The 12,742-nt window shown below is 30.7% G+C and overlaps 1 protein-coding gene and 1 non-coding gene across 2 annotated transcripts; both read left to right on the top strand.

The window, feature by feature from the left end:
* The first annotated feature begins 216 nt into the window (after positions 1-216).
* On the top strand, positions 217-300 carry TRNAM-CAU (transfer RNA methionine (anticodon CAU)). The gene is given in 2 exon segments: positions 217-254; positions 265-300. It is a non-coding gene; the product is annotated as a tRNA-Met (tRNA).
* A 3,351-nt stretch (positions 301-3,651) lies between these two features.
* LOC130944444 (ribonuclease TUDOR 1-like) lies at positions 3,652-9,341 on the top strand. The gene is made up of 17 exons (XM_057872775.1): positions 3,652-3,884; positions 4,186-4,362; positions 4,531-4,605; positions 4,731-4,844; positions 4,935-5,039; positions 5,480-5,689; positions 5,767-5,982; positions 6,057-6,164; positions 6,295-6,465; positions 6,551-6,748; positions 6,826-7,185; positions 7,283-7,513; positions 7,597-7,785; positions 7,866-7,946; positions 8,029-8,223; positions 8,403-8,780; positions 8,880-9,341. The coding sequence occupies exons 2-17, from the start codon at positions 4,207-4,209 to the stop codon at positions 9,066-9,068; spliced, it is 2,976 nt and encodes a 991-aa protein (XP_057728758.1). The 5' UTR covers positions 3,652-3,884; positions 4,186-4,206; the 3' UTR covers positions 9,069-9,341.
* Positions 9,342-12,742: the final 3,401 nt, after the last annotated feature.

The following is a 12,742-nucleotide window of genomic DNA, read 5'->3' on the forward strand; positions in this document are numbered from 1 at the left end:
ATTAGTTTGTTTAAGTAAATATTAAGAATTTGAATTTTGAATTAAAATTTATCTTACCGAGTTAGGAGATACTATAAAAAAAATTAAAAGAATTAGACAATTATTGTAAGAGAGACCAAAGACAGTGACAAAATGTGAGGATGAATATTAAGAATAACCTGCATCCTTTACATCTTAAAAGTTTAATATACTTTGTTAAGCAAATATATCCAATAAGGGGTGGTGGCGCAGTTGGCTAGCGCGTAGGTCTCATAGCTAAGAGTAATCCTGAGGTCGAGAGTTCGAGCCTCTCTCACCCCAAACTTTTTTTTTTTATTTTATTTATGCGTGTTTAACATTTTGAATTTGCTAAATCATCAGATGCTTATAGTATAATGTACAAAATCAAATGTTACTCTCATTATATAATGTATTAGCCAACTACCATCTTAGGTGGTTAACATTCGATATATATATATGGAAGTGGATAATGAAACTCCTAAATTAATAACATTATTCCTTATCTATTAAAATGTTAATTTTCTTCCTATATTATCCCTCAATTTAAAATAAGCTTACGAATTTAACCAAAATAATCTTGAAGATCAAAACACCAGAATACAAACTAAATCTATTTCAACTTCTACATCTTCTTCACTTTTATTGGCTCCCAGTCCCAATTTTTTTAATTTGATTTTGTTTGTGTTGGAGTGTCTTTTGTTAAGATAGAGCTGATTATTTTAATAGTTAATTCAACTTATTTGTTTCATTAAACTCTTGTTTTTTGCTCTCTGTTTGTAGTCGAACAAACCAACTAAAGATCGAAACGTGTTAATATAATTATTAAACCTGGATTAAAACGATTATTTAAATAAGTCTGAGTATTATTTGAATTGAATAATAATTAACTCGAACAAATTCATATAAAATCGGTTAAAACCATTATTCTAAGAACTAGACCAGAAACTTGTTCAATTAACTGAAAATTAGTCATTAAATTAGTTCAATTTAGAATAAAAATTGACTAACAATAAATCGATTAAAAAATTAGTTAAACAATCGATTAACTGATTGAACCAGTTTATTTTTTAACAGTAAATTATTTAAAATAATAAAATATAAAAAATTAATTTTTTTTATATTTAATTGAATCTTTAAATTTTTTAATTTTTAGTTTTATTGGTTTGATTATTGATTTCAAATTTCAAAATTTTTGTCAAAATCAAAATAGATTAAAAATCGAATATGTTTTATTTGTCCTTCATTATACAAATGGGTTGCCGGGTTCAAGAGGAGTCTTTGGAGATTGATTAAACAACTAGCTCATTAATCCAATAATTCAGTGCGTTAATCGGATTGATTATCAGTTTGAACTTAATAACTATGGTCGTTGATAATTTCACAAATAATGACGTTAGACTTTAAAGAAGTTAATGGTTACTGTGGTCTGTGGATATGGTACGTCAAACTTTTTACAAGAGACATTTGAAGTCAAAGGTAGTTTATTTGCTAAAAACTTTAGCGTCATTAAAGTGGGATACTGCGAATATAACAAATAACAATGCCCGATTTAGGTATTTTATTACTTTTAATGGTGGTGGATGTCAATATCACTCACACCCTTAATTCTTGCTACTTGGTTGTTGGAAAAGGAGAAAGAAAATAAAGTAAACTACTAATTGACTAAATTATTAATCCAAATTTTGCATAGTTGGAAAAACGAATCTTAAAAAATATTATTGATAAATAAGTTTTTAAAAGATTTAAAAATATAATTAAAAAAATTAGATATTAAATATATTTTAAAAAATAATTTACAGATTAAATTTTAATGTATATTTTTGTAATCATTATTAAGAAAAAGGAGATATTTTTATCTTTTAAATTTGATAAAATTTTTTAAGTGAATTACGAATGACCACAATTTTTGAAAAATAAAAAAAGTTCGAAAGCAAATTTTGAAATTTTTTAAATATTGTCGCAAAAATTTAGATCTATAGATAAGCTGTTTGTTAAATATAAAAGTTTTTTTGGTTATTTACAAAAAAATATAATATTTGTTAATTATTTTTGTCGTATTTTCAAATAATTCAGAAACTGTTTTGTCGACAGCATATTTCACGACTTTTTTATTAGCGGTTGAATCTTTTAGGTAACAAATTGATAATTAATCCAAAAAAATAAAGACTTTAGAAAAAAAAATTTTATTTTTTAATATTGTTTTGTATATTTTTAGTATGTTGGTAATATAAAAATTAATTAATTCTAATAAAAAGTAAAAAAAATATATATATATAAAAATATAGTAAGGATAATAATCTTTCTAGAAAATAAGAATAAAAAATCTCAGGTTCCATGTTCTCTAATAATAGCCACGTGCTCCTTTAGGACAAGCTTGGTAGTTGGTATTCACTGGTACTAAGCACTCAAAACTTAGCAGATGCGATCTTTTTTCTTGAATCAAATCCGAAATTCCGATCTCAAAATCTTATGCCAAGGAAATACCTAAAAGATATATCCTAATAATTTTTATGATTTGAAAATTATTTTTCCAAATTTAAATTTATAACTAATATTTAAGTTAAATATGATTTATTTTTAAAAGAAGAATACATATAATTCTAAAAAAGAATGAAATTTGAATTCATATCTTTATCTTTTTTTCCTTTTAAATCCAAATTTCAATTTATATAAAGTGAAATTTAATTTTCATATATTTATTCTATCTTTCTTACATTTAAATTATAATTTAAGCAGTCGTTCACTAAGACATTCACCTAATGAAAAAAAAAAAAATCATGATTCATGAAGTTAAAAAGAATGAAAATAAGATTATCATTCAAAATCTGTTGGTTATTATTGATTCAACTAAACAATTAAAAATTTTTGTTTCTTAAAAAATTATAACTAAATTAGTAAATTCAGTTATTATCTAATAAATTAATATTTTTTTGAAATTTTAAAAAATATTATAACATGATATAAAATTTAATTTTGATATACTATCATTATAAAATCATTTTATACAGATATTTAAAGTTTATTTACGCGTTATTTTTGAAAATTTTTTTTAAATAATATTTTTTTAAAGATTTTTTATAAAAATAAAAATGATCTTATATTTCGATATTTTATATAAAAAGATATTTTTATTTATTAATTATGTTTAGATAAAATAAGATAAAAATATTATTTATTTATTTATTATGTAAAAAAATATCTTTTAAAAAAAATATAAATTATAATTTCTAAAAAATATTTTTTTATATTTTTTATATTTTTATTTTTATTATTAAAAATTTATCAAACATATTAAAAATAAAAATATTTTTTTTATTAATTTAATAACAGTCAAACAAACACTTAATTATATATATACTAATAAAAATAACTATTTTTTATAATTATTATTCAAAAAATAATTATACAATTATAATTATTTAATTATATAAAATATTTTATACTATGAATCTATCAAAATTAAACTCGATCATATATATATACCAAAATGGTGAAATATTATCTCTATCCCTAAGGAGAATGGATAAGTTGGATGGCAGTCTCGTAATTATTGGAAACTCCATGGGCATTCTGTAATTGTGCTCATATCCCACACACTCGTCCTTGTTTATATATATAACTCTGTTCCTTCGAAACACACTCTTCGCTTCTCTCTGCATCTTTCACTCTATGTTCCGCCGCTGAATCTTCTCATATCTTTTCTTCTTTGCACGCACGCTCGTGCTCCTCATTCCGATCCAAAAAAAAAAAAAAATTATAAAAAGCAAAAGAAAAAGTAAACAAAAAATCATCTTAATTTTTTATTTTTATAGAATTCAGTGTTTTTGGTTTCGGATTCGGTTCAAACTCTTTTTCAGAGATCCCGAACTGAACGCAGTTTCAAGGTAACAGCAAATCGCCACACGTGATCGCATTCTTCGATCCGTGTTTTTCTTGTTTTTCAATCATGCATGTTCTGATCTATCTTCGTTTTTCTGTTCTCTGTTTCTGGATCTAAATTTTCCAGCTCTTGGACTTTTCTCCTTAAGTTAATTATGCAGAATTTAAGATTTCTTTAAATGCGTCGTGTTTTAAAAGAGTCTGTGAATGTGTAACAATGGATTTGACATTATGTTCAGAAAACTTGTTTTTTTTTTTAAATATAATTTGAAATTTATATATTTTTGTGTGTTGTGATGGTTGTAGATCGTAAGGTAGCTGTTGAAAATGGCGTCAGCAGCGGCTGGACCGGGTTGGTTCAGGGGAAGGGTGAAAGCAGTTCCTTCGGGGGACTGTTTGGTCATTGTGGCCTTGTCAAGCTCTAAGCCTGGTCGCCTTCCTGAGAAGACTCTCACTTTATCATCTCTCATTGCTCCTAGACTGGTAAAAAAATTTCACTTTTTTTTTGTTTGACTTCATTGATTTAGGTGTTAACTTGTTATGCTGTTATGTATTTATTTATTTGCATGAATGAATTTATAATTTATATCTGATATAATGCTTTTGGTAATTTATTTGGCATTGATGCTATTTTTGCTAATTATGACATAGGCACGTAGAGGTGGTGTGGATGAGCCGTTTGCCTGGGAAAGTAGAGAGTTTCTGAGGAAGCTCTGCATTGGGAAGGTAGGAATGATGAGTTAGTTTTTGTCGTTCTGATTTTTTGTGATTGAGTGATGTGGTTTTTTGTTATTATGATTGCCATGAATGTCCTTCTGATGAAAATGTTATTTTTTGTTTTGTTTGATCAGGAGGTGATCTTCAAAGTTGATTACACTGTGCCTTCCATAGGCAGAGAGTTTGGAAGTGTTATGCTTGGTGACAAGAATGTTTCACTGCTGGTTGTTTCTCAAGGATGGGCAAAGGTTGGATACTGTGTGCTTTCATATGACTGTGTTTGTTTGAGTTACTTTCCGGCTGCGGGAGTTTTTACTGTTGCAATTTCATTCTTGCAGGTCAGAGAGCAGGGGCAACAGAAAGGAGAGGCGAGTCCCTACCTCGCAGAGCTGTTACAGTTGGAAGAACAAGCTAAACAAGAAGGTCTTGGTCGTTGGAGCAAGGTTTGTTTGAGTTTTCCTGTTAACGAAGGTTTCTGTTTCCTGCAAAACATTAAAAATTAGACTCCATCCAGTTCCTGTATGTTCTGTTGACTTGGTTTACTTGAAAGTTGAAACCAACCTGCAGTCTGTTAGGCATCTGTGTTTGATGAAGTTAGCCTTTTCCTACCACCATTAATATCTCTTAAGTTAACTAAATAACAGGTTGCATGAAGTTTGTGTACTCTTGTACAAGATAATTCAGGTCTATTTTCAGAAAGAATTTATGCTTTGATATCCACTGTATCATAAGTATGATCTTCTGCTGCCAATCAAAATTAACTGGACAGAATGATGCTAGAAGGAGACAGAAAATATGGATGTAGTGACAGACTGACGGTTCCTATCTAATTATGAAAATCTCTCGAGTACAGCAGATGTAATTTTTGTTATGGCAATTGCAGGTTCCTGGCGCTGCTGAGGCATCCATCAGAAATCTTCCACCTTCCGCCCTTGGAGGGGATGATAGTAAGTTCAATGCTATGGCTTTGTTAGATGCTAAAAAGGGAGTACCTATGGAAGCAATTGTTGAGCAGGTTCGTGATGGGAGTACCCTCAGGATATATTTGCTCCCAGAATTTCAGTTTGTACAAGTTTTTGTTGCTGGAATTCAGGTATGTTTCATGAATGCTGCTCTCATTGCCAACCTTTTGTTTAGAATAAGCTGCTTAATATCCACCCTTTACATCAGGCCCCACAAATGGGAAGGAGAGCTCCATCTGAAAGTGTTGTTGAATCAGAGTTGACAACTGATGACACTAATGGTAATGGAGATGCTGCAGGGGAAACTCGAGCCCCACTTACCTCTGCCCAAAGGCTTGCAGCTTCTGCATCCATTGAAACCTCTGCTGATCCTTTTGCACATGAAGCTAAATTTTTCACTGAGATGCGGGTGTTGAATCGAGATGTGAGTAACCTTCTACAAGTTATATTACTGTTCACCATATCTGAATATTTTCTAAATTCTAAGTGGATATTCAGGTTCGCATTGTCCTGGAAGGTGTTGATAAGTACAAAAATTTGATTGGGTCAGTGTATTATTCTGATGGTGATGCAGCAAAGGACCTGGCATTGGAGCTTGTGGAAAATGTAAGTGATTTATTCGTGTAGTGATTACCATGACTTTATTATGCAGACTTGGCTTTTTGTGATATTGAAACAAGTTTGTGTTCCTTCTCTGATTTTCCTTTTGAAAAAAAAAATTTGGTTTCATCAAAAGGGTTATGCCAAATATGTTGAGTGGAGTGCTAATATGATGGAAGAGGAGGCAAAGCGAAAGTTGAAGAATGCAGAGCTCCAGGCAAAGAAGAGCAGGTTAAGGTGTTGGACTAACTACGTTCCTCCCGTTACAAATTCAAAGGCAATTCATGACCAGAACTTTACTGGAAAGGTAAAATATTTGTCAGCCATTTGTTTATGCCAAAAATTCAATTGCAAGGGTACATTTTTATAATATTTTTACTTGAGTCTCACAGGTGGTGGAGGTTGTGAGTGGAGACTGCATCATTGTTGCTGATGATTCCATTCCATATGGTAGTCCTCTAGCTGAAAGGAGAGTTAACCTTTCAAGTATTAGGTGTCCAAAAATGGGCAATCCTCGTCGGGATGAAAAGCCAGCTGCCTATGCCCGCGAAGCAAAGGAGTTCTTGAGAACACGTCTCATTGGAAAACAAGTATGGAAATATCTTTTTATATATCTTTGATACCATTGGTGAATTCGGTTATAATTCGTTTAATCTAATTTTTTCAGGTGAATGTTCAAATGGAGTATTCTAGAAAGATTGCTCCCACAGATGGATCTGCACCGTCGGGAGGTGCTGATAACAGGGTGATGGATTTCGGATCAGTCTTCCTGTTGTCCAATGCAAAGCCTGGTGGTGATGATGCCCCTTCATCTGCTCCACCTACTGCAAGTCAGCAAACGGGGGTGAATGTTGCTGAGTTGGTAGTTGCACGTGGCTTCGGAACTGTCATTAGACATCGCGATTTTGAAGAAAGATCGAATTACTATGATGTTCTTCTTGCTGCTGAAGCACGGGCCACTTCTGCAAAGAAAGGGATCCATTCTAACAAAGATTCTCCAGTGATGCATATAACTGATTTGACCACGGTGAGAAGAATGGTTACAATTTATCTTAAATCTTGTTATTAATCTGAAGTATACCAAACACAACTAAAATATGTTGTTTCCTTTTATCCATATTTAGTCGTCATCCAAGAAAGCCAGAGACTTCTTGCCTTTCCTACACAAAAGTAGAAAAATTCCTGCTGTTGTGGAATATGTACTCAGTGGACACCGATTCAAATTGTTGATTCCAAAAGAAACTTGTAGTATTGCGTTTTCATTCTCTGGTGTCAGATGTCCTGGACGTGGTGAGCCATATTCAGAAGAGGCAATTGCCTTAATGAGGCGGAAGATAATGCAGAGAGATGTTGAGGTAGTTTAGTTCCTCTTTGCGCCGAACTCCTTTATTTTGCTTTATTAGTCATCAAATAATTTTTTTAACTTTAATGTTTGCAGATTGAGGTCGAAACTGTTGATAGAACTGGAACATTCTTGGGGTCTTTATGGGAGTCCAGGACCAATGTGGCTTTGACGCTGCTTGAAGCTGGACTAGCAAAACTTCAAACTTCATTTGGAGGTGACAGAATTCCTGATTTTCACCTTCTGGAGCAAGCTGAACAATCTGCTAAGAACAAAAAGCTGAAAGTAAGAACTGACACCCAACCATTTTTGACATTACTACAGTTCCTCCCGTGCTAGCTATACTTATGTGAATTGTACTGCAGATCTGGGAGAATTATGTTGAAGGGGAAGAAGTATCTAATGGTGCGACACCTGTTGAAAACAAACAACAGGAAGTGCTTAAGGTGCGTAGGATATTGTGTCATTGATTAGCATTATTTTTTTATTTAAAAATCGTAAACAATTTGTATCATTGTTGTTCCATAGGTTATTGTCACAGAAGTCTTGGGGGGTGGTAAATTCTATGTACAAACTGTTGGAGATCAAAAGATAGCATCCATTCAGCAGCCGCTTGCATCTTTGAACCTTAAGGATGCTCCAGTGGTCGGTGCTTTCAATCCCAAGAAGGGTGACATAGTCCTTTGTCATTTTCTTGCCGATGACTCTTGGTATCGGGCAATGGTAAGTTATTCGGAAACCTATTTATTCCATATCTTTATTCTTTTTTGAACCCTTTGCTGAATTCAAAGCATCTCAGTATGGTTTATATGTCATACCATATTTCACTTTGGCAGTTTGAACTTCGAACAATAATTTTGCTTTTAATTGAGTAACGGTGTAAAACTGATTGAAATGTGTAGGTTGTCAATACACCTCGGGGACCAGTTGAATCTCCAAAGGACAAATTTGAGGTGTTTTACATTGATTATGGTAACCAAGAAGAAGTAACATTCAGTCAGTTACGACCTCTTGATCCATCTGTTTCTTCTGCACCCGGTCTTGCTCAATTGTGCAGCCTTGCATACATTAAGGTTCCAAACTTGGAAGAGGATTTTGGCCAAGAAGCAGCCGAATATTTGAGCGAACTCACTTTGAGCAGTGGAAAAGAGTTCAGAGCCAAGGTTGAAGACAAAGATATTTCTGGTGGAAAAACTAAAGGTCAGGGTACCGGATCAGTCCTCGCAGTTACACTCGTTGCCGTGGACGCCGAGATCAGTGTTAATGCTGCTATGCTAGAGGTTTTGTATTTTTCTACACATTTTTCATTTTGTCTTGTACTATCACATTTCCCTACAAAATGCAATCCACCTGAACATTTTCTCTTATGGAACTTCCAGCAAGGACTTGGTAGGATAGAGAAAAGAAGCAGGTGGGACAAAAAAGATAGGCAGCTAGCCCTTGATAATTTGGAGCAGTTCCAGAGTGAAGCGAAGACTAGCCGTCACGGAATTTGGCAGTATGGAGACATTCAATCTGACGACGAAGACTCCGCTCCTCCTCCAAGAAAGGCCGGCGGCCGGAGATAAGTGTAACAGAAGGTAAATTATAATATAGACATCTTCAGAGAGAATGTGGTAAGTGTTATCATAGGCATGAACATTGAGTTTTGAGGTAGAGAGGAGAATGAATATGCCATGCGGCAATACTCTGTAAGTTTTGTTTTGATTTTTGTTTTTTAATTTTATTTTTAGATAAAAGGATATTCGTTTTCCATAGATGGCATAATAAGGTGCATACAGGATTCTAAAGTTATGAGGACAGTAAGAGACGTTTCCATCATAGCCGAAAATTTCATTTCATGATTATCTTTTCTCTAAATAATTTTTTAGTGGCAATTCTTTAAACAAAATACGCAAATCGCAAAATGAACTACATTTTCATTAAAAAGAATTTATATTCACTTCAATTTATCAAAGTGACATGACAATTTCGTGAATAAGAAAAGATTGTGAACGAATTTTTTTTAGGAAATAATTAGCTATTATTTTTCTTTTTATTCTTTTAATTTTTTTCATCTACCATTTTATTTATTGCCTAATTGTTGATAGTTAAAAGTTAAAACTGTTTTTTAAGTAATTTTCGGCCTCTATAGTGTTTTTTTTTTATTTACTCTATAGTGTTTCAAGTTAGAAAGGCAAATTAATAGGTAGTTCTATTTAAGGGGAGATTATTAATACTCTTTTAAAAAATAATCATGATCTGAATTGTATTTTCTTTTATTTGAAATTGAAAAGCTTTTCTTACATTTTAGTATTTCCTTTTTTTAACTCAATCTTTGTTCCCGCCTTACCATGTTTCGTCTTTATGCTCTATTATTATAATGTGTGATTTTTTAAAAAGTTTTGTTTATAGAACTTGTTTTTGTTTTAAGGGATTTATATATTGTAACATAATTTGATTTCATATGAATTAGGTTAAAATAAAATAAAAAAGATGAAAAAATTTTTTTTAAGAACTTTAGCTGAAAATTTGATTACAAAAACACTTGTTTATCTAATATTTCTAAATTTGATATTTCTAAATTTGATAATATAACATGTGAAATTGTGATTAGGGGTAGCAATGGGACGAATTTTTGTCCAATTCGATTTTGCTCCTATTCATTAGTATTTAAAAGTAAATTCTAACTCGTATTTACGGGTATCAACCATCGTTGCACACATAACATAAATTAAAATAAAAATTTAATATAGGGGGAGTATCACCTAGACTCGATCTTACTCCACTCAAGAATCTGCCACTGTTAAAAAACGGGTAGGGACAAGGTTCGTAATCGCAGATTTGAGTAGTGTTGCCACCCCTACATGTGAACCTAATTGCGAACCTTTAACTAACAAGGAATGCAATACTATTTAACTACTAAATAGTGTTTAAGAATGAACTAAAAGAAGAAAAATGTAGTATGAACCTTGTAGGTAGATGGTCTACAACATTGTATTTGACAGATTTTAATATCATACTAGAATTGAGATTGAATAAATGTGACTTAATTTTAAAGACTTACCAGGAATCAACTTTGTAATATAATTATGGAGATTGATAGAGATTTAGACGATACGGGGTTCAGCCTCATTAGAACTCATCAGAGAGAAACGAGAAATTATTAGGCACATTGTTACTAAAATAAGAGATTATTGCATGGTTTTGAAATTTCAAACCCTCCTCGTTCTCTTAACAGTTTTTCTCTATCCACAACTACAAGCAAGATACATGCATCTCAAAAATTTCACGTCTTATCGCTACTACCATTTGCTTATCTTATAGGAAGCATTTCAAGTGCACCGGAAGTATCGGTGTACCAGTTGTTTTAACCGTTGATCTGAATTATAAAAAATATATATAATATATATTAACTAAAATCAACGGTTAAAATAACTGGTGCACCGGTGCTCCCTGGTGCACTTGAAATGTTTCCTATCTTATATATATTTTCTTAGTCTTACTTTTTTGTCACATATGTAATGAGTGAAACATGTTGCTACATTGAAATTCCTGCACCATGAAAGAAAAGACATAAGAAAAGACGAAGTTCCTGAATCCAGCACATACATATAGTGGCATTAGTATAATTTCGTTTCTATTTTTAGTTTCTTTCATATCATATTATAGTATTAATTATGACAATTTGATTTGAGTTATGTGACACTTGTTGCTACCGTGGACTTTCTGAATAATTGCCATTGGCTGCCATTTGATGCCACCAATATCAAAATTGGCACCTTCCCCCTCTTCTAAGCTTTGATTAATATCCTTACAAAACTACAAACATTAATAAGTTTATTCGTCTATTTAAATAAGTTTAATTTCGATGTATTGACAATGAATTATATTTGTTCTTTTGGATGATTATTCACAAAATTAATGTGAAAAGTAGTTATTTTTGATAATGTAATGTTATTTAATTAGATACACGTATAAAACTACTTTACACTTACAGTGCATCAAAATTAAATTCTTTAAATATATGTTAGAAGTTTGAATTTTAATTATGTATAAAATAATTAATTGACTTATGATATATTTTTAAATAAAATTTAAATCAATAATAAATTAGTTCTTAACTTTATGAATTGAGAAATATTTTAAGAGAAAAATATAGGTATAGATGAAATTTTGAAGTTAAGATATTCTTTTTATACTTTTACAATGAACAGAAAGTATATGGGTTGGTTTGTTTTATATTTTCACTTTTTGTTTTTAGAATTTTTGTAAAGAAAAAAATGAAAATAATAAAATTAATTTTCTATTTTTACTTTATTTTTACATGTGTATAAAATTCTAAAAATAAAAAATATTAAAAATAAAAACGCAAACTGAACATATTCTTATTTCAATAAAAAAATTAATACATTTCAAAATAGTCTTTCTTGATGCATACATTCCTTATATAGTTTATATAACACTTCTTTTCTTAGATAAAAAAAATGAAAAGTTGAGTAGTGCACATAACAAAACATATTTTTATCATAAATAAATAAAACCATGATGGTATTCGGTTTGTAAAATGTCAAAACATTATACATGTCAGTAATAATAATAATAATAATAAATTATTAATAAAGGCGAGGAATTATTTTCCATGCTCATCATGTTACACAGACCCGGGGCCAAGCTTTTGTCTCCCAATTTTCAACGACAACAATTAATTTATGAATAAAGGATTCCAATAATGTTCACGTTTTTTTTTTCTTATTTTTAAGTCAAGATTCTGATTAGGTTATTTCATCTTGTTCAAAATTTTTAGGTCAAGATGCTGATTAGGTCATTTGATTTTGTTCAAGGTGATGATGGCTCTAGCTAATAGCTATATTCCATATCTCTCACAAAGAATTTGCATATATAATTATGGGTGAAGTCTACCATACCCTTCTCTAAAATAAAGGGTAAATTATTTTTTGTAGTATATACAGTGATTATTGATAAATTATCTTTCAACTAGAGTTCTAAAGTTCGAATAAGATTGTCAAATCTAATTGCTATCTCTAATACGATTGCTAGAAAATTCTAAAAACGAGAAAGCTAAAAAAGTGATAGAAATTTGTGATATATTAGTTAAAAATGATGGTAATTGGTGCGTGAAAAAAGATACCAAGATATTTTATTTTTTATTTTTTCTCTTTAATTGCTCTTAAATTATTTTTCAATCATTATTCAGATAATAAAAATTCTAAAATGATAATTATTGACTCATTATTTTTAT

This window comes from Arachis stenosperma, chromosome 8 (assembly GCF_014773155.1).
Source record: "Arachis stenosperma cultivar V10309 chromosome 8, arast.V10309.gnm1.PFL2, whole genome shotgun sequence".
Classification (NCBI taxonomy): domain Eukaryota; kingdom Viridiplantae; phylum Streptophyta; class Magnoliopsida; order Fabales; family Fabaceae; genus Arachis; species Arachis stenosperma.

What these genes read in the sequence shown, in the direction of transcription:
- LOC130944444 (XM_057872775.1), top strand. Translation starts at nt 4,207, where the DNA reads ATGGCGTCAGCAGCGGCTGGACCGGGTTGGTTCAGGGGAAGGGTGAAA. An exon ending in CACGTCTCATTGGAAAACAA is followed by an intron (nt 6,749 to 6,825) that starts GTATGGAAATAT and finishes TAATTTTTTCAG; the next exon opens with GTGAATGTTCAAATGGAGTA. An exon ending in TAATGCAGAGAGATGTTGAG is followed by an intron (nt 7,514 to 7,596) that starts GTAGTTTAGTTC and finishes TAATGTTTGCAG; the next exon opens with ATTGAGGTCGAAACTGTTGA.